Source organism: Hippocampus bargibanti, linkage group LG06 (genome assembly GCF_051943395.1).
Source record: "Hippocampus bargibanti isolate YZ-2025 linkage group LG06, ASM5194339v1, whole genome shotgun sequence".
NCBI classification, from domain to species: Eukaryota; Metazoa; Chordata; class Actinopteri; order Syngnathiformes; family Syngnathidae; genus Hippocampus; species Hippocampus bargibanti.
In genome coordinates, this window is record NC_142739.1 from 29,910,056 (window position 1) to 29,928,557 (window position 18,502).

The 18,502-nt window shown below is 42.4% G+C and overlaps 1 protein-coding gene across 2 annotated transcripts; it reads right to left on the reverse strand.

The window, feature by feature from the left end:
- Positions 1 to 5,115: 5,115 nt before the first annotated feature.
- Positions 5,116 to 17,429, reverse strand: LOC148897200 (uncharacterized). Of its 2 annotated transcripts, none has more exons than XM_088999461.1 (16): positions 17,172 to 17,429; positions 14,939 to 15,015; positions 12,566 to 12,619; positions 11,312 to 11,367; positions 11,200 to 11,245; positions 10,983 to 11,105; positions 10,730 to 10,890; positions 10,527 to 10,652; positions 9,887 to 10,052; positions 9,672 to 9,807; positions 9,408 to 9,501; positions 8,799 to 9,296; positions 8,172 to 8,270; positions 7,934 to 8,077; positions 7,768 to 7,822; positions 5,116 to 7,691 (listed from the first exon to the last, which is right to left on the reverse strand). In XM_088999461.1, exons 2-16 carry the CDS (start codon positions 14,991 to 14,993, stop codon positions 7,312 to 7,314), a joined length of 2,193 nt encoding a protein of 730 aa, XP_088855587.1. In that variant the 5' UTR covers positions 14,994 to 15,015; positions 17,172 to 17,429; the 3' UTR covers positions 5,116 to 7,311. The 2 variants fall into 2 exon arrangements, with proteins under 2 accessions (XP_088855587.1, XP_088855585.1); XM_088999459.1 differs by having other exon boundaries at positions 11,173 to 11,245.
- Positions 17,430 to 18,502: the final 1,073 nt, after the last annotated feature.

Sequence of the window (18,502 nt, forward strand, 5' to 3'; positions counted from 1 at the left end):
TTTGAAAATCCTCCCGCGCGGTCTCCAATTTGTAACGGCAGCCCGGGATTACTATTCGCGCCACTTTATCGGGCAGCCGGCAGAATGAAAAAACTTATTGGCAATTAGGAGGAGCGAATATGGATTAGCGCGCGACCAGAGGCGCGCGTCGGCGCCTCAACGGGATCGAGTCGAACGCCGCTGCGCTCGTGCGATAATGGTCGTCAACGCCAATGGATGGCCTCGCTAGTTCTTTGTATTTCCTTAGCGGCTGATAAGTAATTGCGCGGTAGCTAACGAAAAAGAGTCAAGTGTTAAAAAGTTAGCAGCACTTGCCCTCCGTCAACAAAAGTGAGAATGAACAAAGCAATATTATCGCGTTTGATCAACGTCGTGATTAGCCAAAAACAATAAAACTTCCCAATTTTAAATGTCACGTTAATGTTAACACGCACCACAGTTGCGAGTATGAACATCTCCAGATTAATGATTTCTATAACTTAACATGTGTGATAATTAGATAGCTAGCTAGGTAGCAAGATAGATAGCTAAATAGCAAGATAGCGAGCTAGAAAGCTAGCTAGAGAGCTAGCGAGAAAGAGAGATCTATCCATCTATCTAGCTACCTAGCTAGATAGCTCATACATGTTAAGTCTCACAATTTGGTCAGGAGACTCCCGATTTTCTACCACAATACTCACAAAATAATTTTTATACTAATTGAATATATAAACAAATAAACAATGAAAGCATTTTGTGTTTTATTGACTTCTCATTGACACTTTTGTAACGCTCACATTATGTTAACACGCACCACAGAGTCATGAGTACGAAAATCTCCCGATTAATGATTTCTGTAACTTATTATGTATGATAGCTAGGTAGCTAGCTATCTATTCACTATCTAGCTGGCTGGCTATCTAGCTAGGTATCTGTTGGCCATCAATTGGCTAGCTAGCTCGCTAGCTTTCTATCTATTTGACTTACTTCCGGATTGAGTGAACGCTGGCACATGTGGCTGCCGCTGCTCACCCAAAGAAAAACGTATCCTGAGACTGGAAAGTGACCTTGAGAGTTTTGTGTCAAAGACGAGGCCCGGGGGCCAAATCTGGCCCACCACATCATTTTATTCAGCCCGCAAAAGCAAATCAAGCATGTTAACGGTTGTTATTTTGTTTTATTGTTTTGACAGCGGCTGCCTTTACAGCAGCTCCTGTATTTTGTTTTTCTACTTCTTCCTTTCCTTTCATCACTTTGCTGCTGTGAAATGTCAATTTCGCCACTGCTAGACTAATCCAAACCAATTATTCTTGATTTCAGATTTGAAAACTAGTCATTAATTAATTTGTTGCGGAGGTAAAATGTGGAGGGGGATGAAACATCGCTACGCACGTATGAACATCTACACATCAAAACAGGGCTTCATTGTCACAAATGTTTCTTCGCCGCGCAATGGCCTCGGACGTGCATTGGAGGCCCCGTTTGAGGGTCTTCTTCACCAGAAAGAAAAGTGACAAAGAAAGACGTCCTTCAAACGAATATATTGTCATAAAACGGAACGCCAGGCCGCCATTTAACATCAACGTCCGACAGGTGCTGTCACGCACGTCGCCTCGGCGTCATCCGGCGCGTCCTCGCCTACTTAGGCACGCGTGTGTGTCAGAACATTAATCATAGGAGCCGAGCAGGAGGCTGACGGCTGCGCTCTCCATCTGTCTCTGTCGACAGCGATGAAGTTTGGGTTTTTTTTCTTCTGCTGACGTGCAGGGCAGCAAACGGTCAGCCCGGGCCTTCGTGCGGCGTTATTACAGGAGATGCTGCGCAATGAAAGGCCAACGCTGCGGCCGGTTGTGTGTACGAGGTGGCGAGGTCCAGGTTTGGGTTTGCAGTCTCCCCGCAGGGGTGTTTTTGCTGAGTATGTGTGGTGTGAAAGGTTGCAAATGAGTCCATTTTGCGGCTGAAACCCCAAATTTAAAATTCATGCGCCAATTTCAAACCTGAACCACAGCTCCTGTTGGTTCATATCTGATGAACGCCAACGACCGGTTCATGAGCGAGGAAGACTACATCGGCCCCATTTCTTACGCTGCATTGAATGTCGATGTAGTCCTAAAACGCAATATTCTGTGAGTCCTGGAGTTTGAGTGAAAATGACAAAAACCCTGGCATTGGACTGGAAACATTTTTGCACATTGTCTGGCAGTGAATGAGTTAATAACAGTTTGAAAAAGCAACATATCCATCGTTAGGAAGCTAGAGATAAAAATAGTAGACATATATTTTTAAACATAATATATATTTTATAATGTAAAAAATTGAGATAATTAACGATATAATCTATTATTTTATAATATAATATAATCTCTCCCTCTCTCACTATATATATATATATATATATATATATATATATCTCCATATATATATATATATATATATATATAAAAAATATATATAACCACACTATATACATACATACATATATTATAAATAATTTTAAGTTTGTTAAATATAATATTATAAAAATGTATTTATTATTTAAAATACCTATTTTTATTCATAATATTAAAAATATATATCATTATAAAATATCTATAATATATTTTTTACAATTATTTATTATATTTTAAAAACATATTATAATAAATATGTTTTTACATTATAAAAGATATATTATATTGTAAAAAATAGTATATATATATATATATTTTTAGAATGTTATATATAATATAAAAATCTGTATTTTTTATTTATTCAAAAACATTATTAATATATATATACACACATATACATATATACACACACACACACAAATACATATATATATATATATATATATATATATATATATATACTGTTTTTGAATGAATAAAAAATACATATTTTTATTCATAATATTAAAAATATATATCATTATAAAATATTAAATATTTATATTATAACAATTATTTATTATATTTTAAAAACATTATAATAAATATGTTTTTACATTATAAAAAATATATTATATTGTAAAAAATAGTGTATATATATATATATATATATATATATATAAATAATTTTAAGAATGTTATGCTTTAGAATGCATGCTGTGGTTAATCCCGACAGAGGTGCTACATTGCACGTTTTTGTTTAACCTTGGAGGAACGGAAGCTTTCACATCCTCATTAACATGGATGAAGCTACCATCGCTACCGGGCGGCTACACCTCAACCTTTCTGCTAACTAATCACGCAACGACGAGGCTCACTAAGGTACAGCAACGCGTGCGAAGACCTCTGACATTTTTTTTCCACTTTACAAAGATGAGGTTGTCCCGATTTTTTTGCATGACAAAAACATTTGGAGAGAATCAAACAGACAAGTGGAACATTGGGACTCGTTTGAACCCTGATTGTTACACATAACCCAAATCCAAGGCCAAAACCTCACCCAAAAATCCCTTTTTTTCCCCAAAACGAAAGGGAGGCAGATGTCATCTGAATAAAATTGTTATTTCTTTTCATCCTAAATAAAACAATAGTTTTAATTTGCCCCATGTTCCATTCCAAGACTGACTTCCCGGAGGTTTCTTTCTTTCTTATTTAACGCAGTAAACGGTCAGGAGCGCATAAATATCCTTCGATACTTGACCCGTGTCTCCCCCGAGTAGATTTCTTCAAGGAGCTCATAAAAATACATCTAATGAAGCGTGTCAGAGATCCGCGCCGCAGACGGCGCTCAGGCTGTCGGCGACCATGTTTTTTTATTCGCGACACGCTCGCTTGTTGTGCTTTCGCTAACAGTCACTTTGGTTTGGTACGTTCCAAATTGGTACAAATAATACTCCATTTCATTTATAAGCGCCTTTCAAAACTCTCAAGGTCACTTTACAGTCACAGGATCAGTTTTTCTGCGGGTGAGCAGCGGCGGCCACGCACGCCAGCGTTTACTCAACCCAGAAAAAAACTCAAATAGATAGATAGCTAGCTAGGTAGCCAATCGATAGCCAAGAGATACCTAGCGAGATAGCCAGCCAGATAGATATTGAATAGATAGCTAGCTAGATAACTAGCTAGCCAGCCAGCTAGATAGCCAGCTAGCAAGCCAGAGCTAAAAGATTGCAAATAGCTAGCAAATGATAATACTAATACTAATACTAATACTAATACTAATACTAATACTAATACCAATACTAATACTCATACTAATACTAACAATAACAATAACAATTAATTCATATTAACTTAAAAAAAACTTTGTTTCATTTTACGTACGCTATTATATAAAACATAAAATCAGTCGCCATTTTGTAAAGGCAGACGCCATTACTTGTAAGATTGATTGCCGTACCTGCATTTGTTGAACTTGTTTTGTTGCTCCCGATTCACAAAAGCAACTTAAAAAATGGCTTCGTGTCCTTGTCTGTCGACGATGGAGGCTAAATTCCGAAGTTCGTCCTTGTTGGTTGGCTCGACTGTCGCCATTTTTCCCCCCACGAATGGTTCGAGTCTTCATGTCGAATACAAAATGGCGACCAGCTCACCAAAAAGCCAACACACTAACTAGTTTAAACCTGAATTCCGTAAATTAAAATGTAATAGTCACAAAAACACGTCATTCAGCGTCCAGCTTCATATTTGGGGGGGGGGGGGGGGGGGGTGCATAGGAGAACATATTGAAGAGTGCCTACCGATCGTAACTTGTTACTAATCACGCACACTCGGCCCATTTTACCTGAATGTAAACGACGCAACCACACCGTTAGGAAATTTCAAAATAAAATAACGACTGTTTTAGTCTACGCACCATTCAAACATTTAAAAGTCGTTTTATTTTCTTTTAATTCTAGAGCATTTTTCAAAAGCTACTGTAACCCCAAACGCTGCCCAACGTGTATTATCTGAAGTTTTGAAAGAAGTCAAACTTTTATTTTCTTAATTCTAATCAACTCTTCGGGCCAGTTACAAAACATTAGACCGAAAACTAAAATTAGTGACATTAAAGACAACAAATCCACACTTTAGTGTTAAATGTTGCCTCAATTTGGTTTTGCTTTCCTTTTTTATGGGGCAGGACAAATTTGAGGTTGAATAAGACAATTTTTACACCAGTTGTTATTTACCTGTTTGATTAAAAATAAAATAAAATAGACACACATTGAAAATCTATTAAGACTTTAATTATATGAATGCTTCAAATGCATTTTTAGGGCATCAATAAGTTATACAATAAATAAAATGATAGCAGCAGAAAAAAACTTGAGACATCCATGTATTATTTCTGAAAGAGAAATACATCCGTGGTATCAGAATTGAGCTGGTCAAAACAATATTGGAGGCCACAAAAATAATAATAATAATAATTGAATAAAAAAGCGCTGGAAGTCACAGGAGGCAGCATTTTACTCTCCTGCCGGTTTTTGTTTCTTTGTTCATGTAGCAAGAAGCACTTGCAGATGACACAGTAACCAATAAAAAAACACAAATGCTAATGTAGCCTTCTCGTGCATGTCAAGTTTTACCAGTCGGGCTTCATCGATTTCAGAGCCTCTCAAAAATCTTTTGGGTCTGATGATACCCTCATAATCTCATCCATATGCAAAACAAATACTTAAAGGACAACCGACGTCACTTTTTTGTTTCCTAACTGACATCAGAAAAACGTTTTATAGCATATAAAATACCCAAAACACTCAGGCTGATATTTTAGTCAAATGCAAAACACCAATAATAATGACTTAAAGTGTCTAAAAAGTACTTCAATTTGAAACCGGAAGTGGCCAGTTTCAGAAGGTCCCGCCCCCATGTTCGTGGTGTCATGGAAAGACATCTTGCCTTGCTCGAGAATCAAACCATAGCTAGCTAGCTAAGAGTTAGATAATAATCACTCAACCTTTTGGTCCTACACGACGTTTTCAGACCAAAGTACAGCAAAATGCATTGACGTGATGGAAGGACTGCTACAATGTGTCCTTTTTTTCAGTCAGGGGCGTTCCTTCAGTGACGTCACGTACGGACTCGTCACCAACTCAAAAACAAGACTTTCGGAATATTCAGCGCGAGTCTTAAAAGGTAAAATATAGCTATATGCGGTGGAATCTTTGTAAAATACGCTCAGTAGAAGTCATTTGAAGCCATTTGACAAATTATGGACACAACTTGTCCAGAGACGTCGGTTGTCCTTTAAGTCATTTTTATAGGTGTTTTGCATTTGACAAGAAATATCAGCCTGCATGTTTTGGGTATTTTTAATGCTATAAAACGTTTTTTGAACAATAAAATGGTGTCGGTTGTACTTTAAAAATTACTCCACAAAATTTGAAAGTTGCTCCTCGGATTAAATCACTGATCGGCAAAACCGATGATGTAAAAAAAAATAATGATTAGTAGCTTCAGCCGGCTATCTTAACCTTTGCATGCCGACTGTGCGTCTGGCATGGAGGTGAAGATCTGGTGCCATACTCAAGCTGCGCTCGCTGTGCCCTATCCGGTTTTTAACATGCCCACCAAATGGCTGTGATTCAATCGCTCAAAACTATCGTTTTGGGGGTGGGGATTTAATTGAAGCAAGGAAGGAGGTGTCGGTAGGGCATCGAGAAGGATGAAAGGGAAGGTGGAAGATAGGAATGCAGAGTAGAAAGAAAGAAGGAAGACAGAAGCGACCATTGGATGGAAGGAAAGACGGCCATATTAGATGGGATAGATTGCTGGTACAGTGATACCTTGGTTTACGAACATAAATCCCATAAGAAACCATTACAATGGGAATAATCCGTTCCCAGGTCCTCATAAAACATAATTTTCCACTAAATAAGCCTTAAAACTACACAAAATATACCTTATTGTATGTATAATCAATGTGCTATTGTATTGTAATTAACGAAATAAACTGTACTATATAATAAAGTCGTTTTATTGACCTTTGTGATGGTTGTTGAAAACTAGTCCGCCAGCCATTGTGGCGCTCCGTGTGTTTCCCGTAAACTAGTTCGTATGCCAACATTATATTCTCGCCAATTTAATGGTCGGAAGGCAAAAAGTTCGTTAGCTAAAGCGTTCGTAAGCCGAGGTACCACTGTACGTGGAAGGATGAAACGAAGGCCCAGGTTGGAAACCTGAGCGGAAGGCTGTCTGACCTGGGCGGGGGGGAAGGATGAAGAGAGGACCGCATGCACCAGAAAGACAGAAGGACGGTCGCAAGTGAGAGACCGCCGCTATAAATTGCAGGGAACAAAGAGAAAAAGACGTCCGGGTCCGAGGCAGGACAACAGAGACAGACAAAAGTCAGAAAAAGATGAAAGACAGCAGAGAAACTATGATCGAAAGGGCGGACTCCGAATCGCCGGTCACTTGATCACCACTGCTCTATCATCAGATCCAACACTCGATTGATGTTGAGATCCGAATCCAGACCGAAGTCGGTCTCCGCGAAGGGAGGCGGAGGCGGAGTGAGCAGCCTCAAACCGGACGTCAGCGTCTCCAGGATGTCGGCGGCCTCGAACGCCGCCTGCGCTCGACGTTTCCGCGACCTGCCAACCGTGTGCGCCGGTGGGGAGGTGCAAAGAGGCGGAGGCGCCGGTACGACGTGACTTGGGGAGATGGCGGCGGGAGATGGCGGGAGTTCCAGGAGAAGCGAGGAGCAGAGCGGTAGGAAGCTGGTCTCCTTGTATTTCTGGGACTGATTCGTTTGAGGGGGAGGGGGAGACGACGGGACACGAGATTCGTTGACCGAGTCTGGAAAGGAAACAAGAAACAAATAGCAAGACCCTTTGGATGTTCAGGTCGGCTTTCTCATCCATGAGATACTCACCGTCAGAAGCAGAGTCCTCATCCAAAATGTCATCGATGGACTGGCGAGGGTCCATCTGTGGACGAGAAAGTGCATGGGACAATGAAGTACTGACACAGATATCTGGACTTAGTCATCTGCGGTGGATCCTTGATCAGCCTACTGCGCCCAATTGCCGCAGACCCACCTGCGCTTTCAGGATCGCTTCCTGTAGCTCCTCCTCCAAGCTACGAATGCCAGGCGAGTTTTCGACTGGACTTGCCGTGATCTGCACTGGCAGCTCAAAGTCTCGTCCAATCGTATCGGCGGGCCATGGCTGAGAGCAGAGTACCTTCACGTGGGGATCAAATGTTGAGTAGAGTCGGCGGATCGGACGATGTGGCGAGTCCATGTGAAAGGCTTTGAGAGAGGTCTGGCTGGATTACCTGAGTAAACAACACCTCGGTTGGAGTATCCGTTTCCATCTCCCCTCTTCTGCGTCCCGGTTCCTGTTGCAGGAAAGGATGAAGGGATCTGGCACAAGTCTGGCAGACAAGGAGAAAGTAGAACGGTGTCAAAGATGTACCGACTCTTCCTTGCCTTTGGTCCTTTTGCACTACTTGCTGTTCTCTAAGAAGCTGAACGCAAAATTAACGGGGTGCCATCTTTGAATTGACGGAGGCATTTCCATGGACGTCCAATTGGTCTTTCTGCCACTCTTAAGTGAGTGGTCACCTTCTTATGAGAACATCCTGTTTCGATTGGGAGGTTCTGGTGATCAATTGTCACGTGTCGTCTGGGTCTCACAAGGTCAAATAGGATCGTTAGAATACAGAGTCAAATGGAGAACAAGAAATGTACCGGACAATGACTATGGTCAATTTTGTCGTTCAGCGCCTTGTTTAGACAACAGCAAGTTGTCCAAAAATTGTCCAAAAGGCACTCAACGGTTTAGAAACCGTCAAATCTAAAGTTCTTTACGCAAGCCAAAATCCAAGTCCCCGTATCTGTTTTTACTTGGGAGCAGTACGGGTCTCCACCAAAATCCAAAGACCCAAAACCTTTTCCCTCACTTGTTGGACAGCGTTGGCCGGCGGTTCTCTTGCCCTGCAACTGATCCTCTCGTTCTTGTCCAAATCGACATTCAGTTCAGTCCTCCAGGTGGCGCCGCACTGCAGAGGCGACGAGGACGACATGGGTAAACTGGGACTCGGTGTTCCGGAGGCGGTACAGGCAGGAGCGAGGAAGACCGCATTGAGAGGACCGCACTGTTCGCCAGACAGACTGACGGAGAGACCATCCGCGACATTTAAAATGCCGTTGGGAACCCCGTGATCCGGGATGTACATCTGTCGGTTAGGACTGCTTCCGAGCGAGTCTGCCGAGCTGCGGCGGGCCGGAAGCGGGTGACGGGGAGTCGGGGACTCCGCACCGACCCCCGGTGGGCAGAGGGGTACGGGAGTGGCACACGACGGGGGCAGCTGGAAGGGGCGAAGGCGCTGCAACAGGGCCGGCTTCGTGCCGGAGACGGGGAGGCCTCGCTTGCGCAGCTGCTGCCTCAACTCTGACACCTGAGGAGGCCAAATCGCGCCAGGTCATCCGAGGTTGCGCTCGGTACTAACTGCGGATATGACCCCGTCGGGTCCAAGATACTTCTGGATTTACGCCATCGCTTCTCTTACTTTGAGGTCGACGAGGTTTGCAGGGAGGAGCTCCAGTTTGGGCGCATTGTTTGCGACCTTTGGAGTGTGGTTGATGGCGGCGGGGACGGGTTCACTAAAAGAAACAAAAACCAAAGATCCCTTAGGTTTATTTCAAGAAGATTTTTAGGGTTTGGATGGCAAAACGTTTCAGACAGAGGTGGCTGCGGACCCCCCACTGATCAGACATTGGCGGCCATTTTGGTATGTGTATACAAGTCCCAGGAATGAGGAAAAACTGAATACCTGGGCAGAACAGCAAGTTGTTGCTGTTGCCGCTGAAGGATTTGCAGCTGTAGAAAGACTTGTTGCTGCTTGAGCAGATGAGAATTGGTGGCGCCTGATGGATGGGTAGGGGGGCTCTTCTGTTTGGCTCCTCCCTCTTGAAAAACAAAACAGACAGCACAGGTAAAGCATAGGTCTCAGGTTTCAGCGGAGGGACGTTGAGAGCAGTTCTCTACCTCCGGGTCCAGACACCCCTCTCTGGTCGGGGGGAATGTACTGGTGATACTTGAGTTTCTTCATCTTAGGTTTGGGGTCCCGCGGTTTCCGTGAGCGAGCAAGGTGGCTGAGGTTGAAGGCCGGCGTCGGTGAAGAGGAACTAGCAGGACTGGGAGGCCCAGCTGTCTGTGAGGGTTCAAAGCAGCGGGTCAGTGGAGTCGCTGTGAAGCTGGCGTACAGGGTCAGGGGGGTAGGGGTTATCGGCCTTTGCACCATGAGGGGTGTTAAACTCGTGACAACTTTGCAGTGGCAAAATATAAAAGCGAGCATCTTGTTAAGGTCAAGATCTCAATGTGATTTCAGATAACAAGGCAGCACATTTGCTGCCTACTAACAGATTTTGAGATTCGGAATACAGGCGACAGAAATGAGTTTTTGGCGCGGGGGATTTGGGACCCTGATCAGAACTTTTTAAAAAAGTGAGAAGCTACTCCTAACTGTCATGGGAAACCAGATGAGGTGTTCTGGGCACGTCCCACCAGCACCGGGGAGGACCCGGGACATGCTGGAGAGATTCCCAGGTGGACTGGATACGCCTCGGCATCTCTCAGGAAAACCTGGAAGTGCCAACTCTGGGATTCCCTTCTAAACCTGCTGTACCTTTGGCAGCAGTGGCGGGGTCGGGGAAATCAGAAAGATCCCGTTGGGTTGATTTGCGGCCGCGGTGGAGTTGCTTTCACACAGGGGCTGGCGGTCCTCGGTTGCCGGGAGCAAAGCCAAACCGGACTACAAGGGGGGACCAAGCAGTTTCATTTAAATAAATCGCAGTTGGGAATAAAAACAAATACGGGAACGTGTCTCACCTGAATATGAAGCGGACTGCGGTTGAGGGGCCGGCCCGCGGATGACAAGTCACTCAGCGATTGGTCATCGGAGAGCCCCGGTGGTGAAGGAAAGTCCAAGGACGGCGGTGGGGGAAGGACGCGGCGCTTGCTCGGCGAGGACATGTCATCTTCGAAGACATCTGCGGACAAGGTGAAAGAGGCGGGGCCTTTGGAAATGAAACCAAAGGACGCCATGGTCCGAAGACTAGATTGACTTGCTTGCGTAACACACAGTTGTCAAGGGGAAGGCGATGGGCTTTGTCTTTGGGCTTAGGGGGCGCGGGTGGATCTCGGATCCCCTCTTTAAGGTCTCGACGAGCCTTCTTCTGCCTTGAGGGCCCGCATTCGCTCTTCTCTGAAAGGATCGATGGCAGGAAAGTTCAAGTTTCAAGTGAACACCCCTGCAGAGATGCGTTGATCACCTTGCACAGTGCCAGGCGGGACTATACCAGAGGGCGTCTTGGGATGTTTACCGGCACCATTGTCAGTCGGACGCTGCGTCGGGAAGGACAGTCAAACGAACGTTATTCGTTTGACACCACAGAGGCGTTCACAACTCACCTGAGCTTCATTTTTGTTTTTTTCTTCGTTTTTAGAGGAAGTGGTCGATTTTAAGCCTGTAGGGGAAAAAGTCTTTATAAACGTCTGTGTAAGCTCTCAGTCATACAGGAGTGGCCCATCAGGGGCAATCAGGGCCAGTCATAGAACATAATCAGACAAAACAAAAGAAGTAATCAGATTAGCTTCAGAGAGTAGTCCACTGTTCCCCCCCAACCTTAGAGCAGGGACCTATCAGAGTTAGGTAACAGGTACAGGTAACATCCGAGTTACGACCGGTGCGAGTTACGACCATCCGGACTTAGAACCACCAGACCCTTTTTTTTTTATTCTACGCCTGGCACCCCAACGCGCAAGCAGCCGGCAACGCGTAATACAATTTTGGCCAGCCAGCATGTCACACTCTTGCACAGCAATCTACTGCGTGACTACACTCAGTACAGTAGTTATACAGTTCAGATACTGTATCGGCAACATCTCCTGTAGTACTGTACAGTGCTTTTTTCATTCGACGTCCACCTGAGTCTGTGCGTGCGCGTTGGCCGACCTCTTCTGGCCGAGCGATTTTACATTACAGTTACAGTAATAAAAATCGATAATATGAAATATAAAAATGATAAAAATGACACTAAAAGGTATTTATAAATGAACTGTACAGTAAACAGTTTTGTATACATTACAGGTACAGTGATACAGTAATAAAAATCAAGAATACAAAATATAAAATGTAAATATAAAATTTATAAATGAACTGTAAACAGTTCGGTATATAATAGTATTCAATAGAAAACGTTGCTTAAAAACAACAGAGTGACATCGTATACTATCCTGTCGTGTAACTGTCACGTCGGCCATTTTGAATGGATTTCAACTTACGACCGTTTGAGTTACGACTGTTTTGTCGGAACGGAATCCGGTCGTAACACGGACTCTATCTATAGGGCCAGAGCTATCAACTTTAGTTCGCTGACGAAGCTTTTCGGATGAGTAGCGAAACATCCGACACCTTCAAAGAAGTACAGATGACGGCTGAAGCAACATTTTCGTCTTTGTAAACAGAAATCAAACACTCAATGGACAGAGTGAAACTTCAACACTCTGCGAATTGACCTTGAAAGGATCCAATCAGGATCCAAGTCATTGCCAATCAATCACAGGATTCATATCCACATACAATCGTTCGTAATTTCATCCCCGATTTCATCCTCGTAAAATGAAAATGAATATTTTGCTTTCATGGAAGCACGTAAAACCAACCTAAGTCTGCATTGATCTCGCTCTGTCTTCGGTTCTGAATCCTCAACTGCAGCACTGAAAGACAAAAAATAATAAATAATAAAGAGTCAAGCATCGGCATGGATGAGGCCATCGTTGGCTTGGGGGGCCTCCGCGAGGTATGTTAGATAAAGCCCCCCCCCCACCCCCACCCTTGATCAATAAATCACATTTGACACATAGCAGTCGGCTCGTATTACCTAATGGCTTCGGAACGACCGCGTTGGACGCACACACAAACAGGTGAAGCCAATGATACATTTGAGTGAGGGGAAAGTGGGGCTGGGGGGACGGCAGAGGGTGAGGGGGCGGGGGTCTGGCCAGGGTGGGCCATTGGAGGCCAGTAACTATTTATCTCGCTCTAAATCTATTTCAGTCAGACGCCAGCCATCCACCGCACCCCCCCCCCCCCCTTCAGCTGTTGCGGCATTTCATGTAGACCTCCCGGTGCCCCCCCCCCCTCTCCTCACGTCATCCTCACTGGTACTTCCAGTGGACTTTGCACAAGGAAAAAACTCAAAACGAACCGCGGAAAATTTTAAAAGACCCCTTTTACTTCAGTTTGATGACAGTGAACAAGGCGACCCCCCCCCTCCCCAAAATAATGTTCTTGCAATCTGCATTACATCACGGCCCGTTGCGCCCCCCCACATTCAGCCACATATTCTTGACGTTATCTCGTTTCATCACCCCCTCACTCCAAAGACACAATAACATAATGTACTATATATATATATATATATATATATATCAGAATCAGCATCAGAATACCTTTATTCGTCCCGCAATGGGGAAATTTGTATATATATATATATATAAATTTATTACATTTATTATACATAAAATAAGGTATATTTTGTGTAGTTTTAAGGTTTAGAAAATTATGTTTTATGGGGACCTGGGAATGGATTATTCTCATTTTAATGGTTTCCTATGGGAAATTAATTTACATACATACATACATACACGCGCACACACACACATATACATACAGACACACACACACACACACACACGTATATACATACACACCTCTTTCATCTAGAATTGCTTCATCTCACAAAAGGGTACAGCAGGTGCTGAAGAATGAATGACTCTGTCTTTGTGTTGTCATATTTGTTATTTAGTTTTTTTTAGTTCAAGATGGCGCCTCGAAAGTGGCTGCCTTTGCTGTGAAATGTCAATTTTTCCACTGCGAGACGAATAAAGGTACATCCAATCCAAATACATACATGTAAATACATAAATAAATCTGATGAAACATTAGTTCAAAAAAGCCACTCCTTTGCACTTTTTAAAAAAATAAAAACGCACCCAAAAATGGAAGGAGTTTTGCTACGTATTTTTTTTCAACAGACATTGAGAAGCTCCATTATCATCCAGACATACACATCCTATATCTCCTTTTCACCGAAACAGTTGTGGCTTCTCAATAAACCCCACTAATGGCATTCATTCCTCGCAGAGGATAAATAATATATGTTGGTAAGTATTATGACATCAATGGCCTATTATGTGCTATATGACACATGTTCAAAAGGGTTCCAACATACACTTTGTTCGTTCGCCTGTCTATGGCTTTTTGCTATGATCGTTAGCATTTAGCCAAATGTGCTTTTTTTCCCCTTAGCCGTGCGATAAGCATGTTTACAAGCAACACGTGTTGAGAAAATTCAATCCAATGAGAGGGTATATTCAAAGTGATATTCCAGTCTTGGCATTCACCCCTTTTACACGCATGACGCTACGCACACGCAAAGCAGCTGACAACCCCCCCCCCCCCCCCACCCCAAAAAAAAAAAAAAAAATGAAATCACGTGTTCCAGCAGCAGGTGTTGCCCCACCTTGGGGACAGCCTGGAAAACCATGATGTCATTTCCTCCGCTTGAAAAGACGACAGCCGATTGATTGTGAACCGTTATCGCAGAATACTGCTTTTTTTCTTAATAATACTTTTTTAATATATATAAAAAGGTTTATCGAGTATCGGGTACGTCACCACGTATCGTTTCGTCAAGTCACCTATCCACAAGACCAACATACCGATACTTTGGATCACTTTGAGACCATCTTGGTCTCTCAGTAAGCCGCATTTAGATTTTTCATTCTTCACAGAAGATAAAGAAGGAATGCCTTGCTAAATTAGTAGCGCTAATGTGCTGCGCTATATGCAGTTTCAAAAGGTCACAACACTGATTCGATTCGTTAGCATTTCTATGGCAATTTTGCATTGTTTTTTAGCATTAAGCTAAAGCTAAGTTTTAAATGAATTATCTGCAAAATGGCCACCCACTAGTGACGGACAGACGGGTTAGCCAATGACATTGCGTTTTGCTTCCGTTGGCGTGCGCTCACCTGAACGGAACTTGTTCCGGATGAGGAGCGACCTCTCGGAAGCGAGCAGCGTCATGGCGGTCTTTTTCGGTGTGTCCCTACGGGGGGGGGGGGGAATAAAAAATAAAAGTGCGCGAGGATTGTTATATTATATAGTTTATGTTTTTGTTCAAAAATTGTGTTGACAAAACTGGACAGATGCTGTTGGTTGTTAACCTGTCTATGGAGTTTGTGATTAGTAGTCAAAAGCAGATCTAAAAGTGGTTTTAAAGGACAACCGACGTCTCCGGACAAGTTGTGTCCATAATTTGTAAAATGCCTTCAAATGACTTCTACTGAGCGTATTTTACAAAGATTCCACCGCCTATAGCTATATTTTACGTTTTAAGACTCACGCTGAATATTCAGGAAGTCTTGTTTTTGAGTTGGTGACGAGTCCGTACGTGACGTCACTAAAGGAACGCCCCCTGACCGAAAAAAAAAAAACATTGTAGCAGTCCTTCCATCACGTCAATGTATTTTGCTGTACTTGTTTGGTCTGACAACGTCGTGTTGCACCCAAAAGCCGCCAGAAGAGGGCGTCCAAGCTCCATATAAGGAATTTATCAGCCTGTGGAAACGGAGGTGGCCACAGGAGGTCGCCATTTTGTGCTTCTTTTTTTGGGTGAGAGATTTTCCCCCAATGTTGCCTCAAAATGGCATGGAAGGACTTCTTTAATCGATTGCAAACATGTATGCTTTCCTCTTCAGAACTATTTGAATCATATTCATAACCGGCCGGATGTGTAACAAGAAAGCATATTCTCCGAATCTGAAGCCATTGTTTTGATTCTCCAGCAATGCAAGACATCTTGGCGTGACGTCACGAATTGGGGGCGGGACTTTCTGAAATTTTGGACACTTGAAGTCATTTTTATTGGTGTTTTGCAAAATATCATACTGCGTGTTTTGGGTATTTTAGATGCTATAAAACGTGTTTCTGGTGTCAGTTAAGGAACAAAAAAGTGACGTCGGTTGTCCTTTAAATACACAATATGTAATTCTCTTTTGTTTGATGTTTAGTGTGACCTTTGGTCTCGGCATTAAACAGCCTGCTGCATCTTCTTTGGCATGTTTTTCTTCTTTTTTAATTGTAATTATTTTTTAATTAAGCATGCTTAATCAATCACATTTTATTTGTGGATAATTTTGTTTAAATTCGGGAGAGTGTTCGTTTTTTCGGAGGGCGGAATTTTTTTCTAGGCTAGCTAGCTATGCTAACAGACTACTTTTAATAGTGGATAATTTTGGATACATTCCCAAAAATATTACTGTGGGTCTTTTTGGCTGAAATTCTGTAACTTTTTTCTAGGCTAGCTAGCAATACTAACAGACAAATTTGTTAGGTGGATAATTTTTGACAAATTCCCTAAAATATTACTGTTTTGTTTTTTTGCTGAAACTCTAACTTCTTTTTGCCGAGCTAGCTAAGCTAACATATAAATTTTAATGGTGGATAATTTTAATATCACAGTGTTTTTTTTCTGAAACTAACTTTTTTTCTAGGCGAGCTAGCTATGCTAACATACTAATTTTCTTGCTGGATAATTATGGAATAATTCCCGAAAAGAGTGGTTTTTTTTTGCTGAAATTTTGTAACTTTTTATCCAGGCTAGCTAGCTAGCTATGCTAACTTAAACTAATTTTGGGGGTGAATATTTTGTCTTAAATTCTGTAAATACTTCAGTGGGTTTTTTTTGGGTGAGGGGTCATTTTGCTAAAATTCGTTAACTTTTTTTGTGCACTAGCTCGCTATGCTAACTTAGACTAATTTTATTGGTGGATAATTTTGGTGAAATTCCATAAAACATTCCAGTGTTTTTTTTTTTTGTTTCTCTTTTTAGGGACAGGTAATTTGACTACATTCTGTCACTTTTTTTCTAGGCTAGCTAGCGAGCTATGCTAACTTAGACTAATTTGGGGGGTGGGGTTTCCTTAAATTCCATAAAACATTCCAGTCAGGTTTTTTTTTAGGTTTGCTATGCTAACAAGGTCGAATTTGATCCAAAAATTCAGTAAAAATATTCTGAATTTCTTTGATTTTTTTTTTTACCTGTCAATCATTGCGACTGAGTTAACCCTCTGAAAAAAACTTTAGAGGAAGAAGGTATGACCACCTTCTTCTTCTTCTCTCAAACAACAAAGTAACGCGAGTGCGGTTAGTCAAAGACAAACAAGAACATTCTGCCAATGGAGGAAAAAAAATAATACTTACAGAAGGAGAAACTGAGCGGTCGCACCGGGTTGGTCCAACGGCACTTGATTTACGATGAAATTGAAAAGGACAATCGAACGAGGAAGACGACGAAGAGAGCAACAAGATGGCCGAATCCTTTTAATGGCAACTTCCTCCTTTCATCGTGTCTTCATGTCCGCCTTTTCATCGCCGCTTCATTTCTGAGCCGCTTCGTCCTTCTTTTTCCGTCCGTCCGTCTGTCGTTCTTCAGCCAACTCAGCCAGTTGCCTCCTCTCACTCCCCCCCCCCAGTATTGCCCCAAAGCATCATGGGTAAGGGGTGCCAACTGGGAGAGATTCTCTCACCCCCCCCCACCACACTTCAGCCTCGCCCACTCTATGATTGAGACCCCCCTTTTTTTTTTTAAATCAACAAATTAATGCTTTCTCGCATGAATAATAATAATAATAATAATACATTTCATTTCCAAGCGCCTTTAAAAACCCTCAAAGTCACTTTCCAGTCACAGGATACGTTTTTCTGTGGGTGAGCAGCGGCTGGTTTCATCTGAAAGCTTTTTTTGGAGACGCTTCAAATAAAAAGAACGAGGAATTGAGGGAAGAAAATGAAAGTAACATATCTGTCGCTCACGCTTAGTCTTGTCTAAAAATAAACAATAATAACAAAAATAACAAATATAGAGTGTGTTTGTTGCATTGGGACTGGTAAAGTTGGGGGGGGGGAGTGAGGATGTGGCACGAGCACCTGTTCCTCCACTTTGATAGACGGACGGGCCTGTGTGTGTGTGCCGGTTCAGCGGTAGAGGAGGGGGCGGGGGGGCTGTAAAAGAAGGCAAAGGACAGAAGGCGGACGCGGCGCCGCTTCGCTTTGTGGATGAGGAGGCATGGCAAAAGCTTTGAAGTTGGCAGTGTGGGAGGGAAGTCGCCATGACGGTTACGGTGTGGGAGCGTAACTGGGGGTGATGGTGGGGAAAATTGCATCGGGGGGGAGTCGGAAAGTCAGAGTTGATTTTTTTTTTTGCTAGTTGAAGCGTGTGTTTTGGTTCATTTGAAACATGCACATTCAAATTAATTGGACATTGAACTTCACCTTTGTTTTAAATGTAGGAAATGGCCATTTTAGGTTTTTTTTTCATGTAGAAAATTGGCATTTTAGAAAAAAAAAATTATGTGGAAAATTGACATTTTAGATTTTTTTTAAATGTAGAAAATTACCATTCTAGATTTTTTTCCATGTATAAAATTGCCATTTCAGATTTTTTTAAATGGACAAAATTGACATTTTACTTTTTTCATGTACAAAATTGCCATTTTAGAAAAAATAAAATAAAATGTAGAAAATCGCCATTT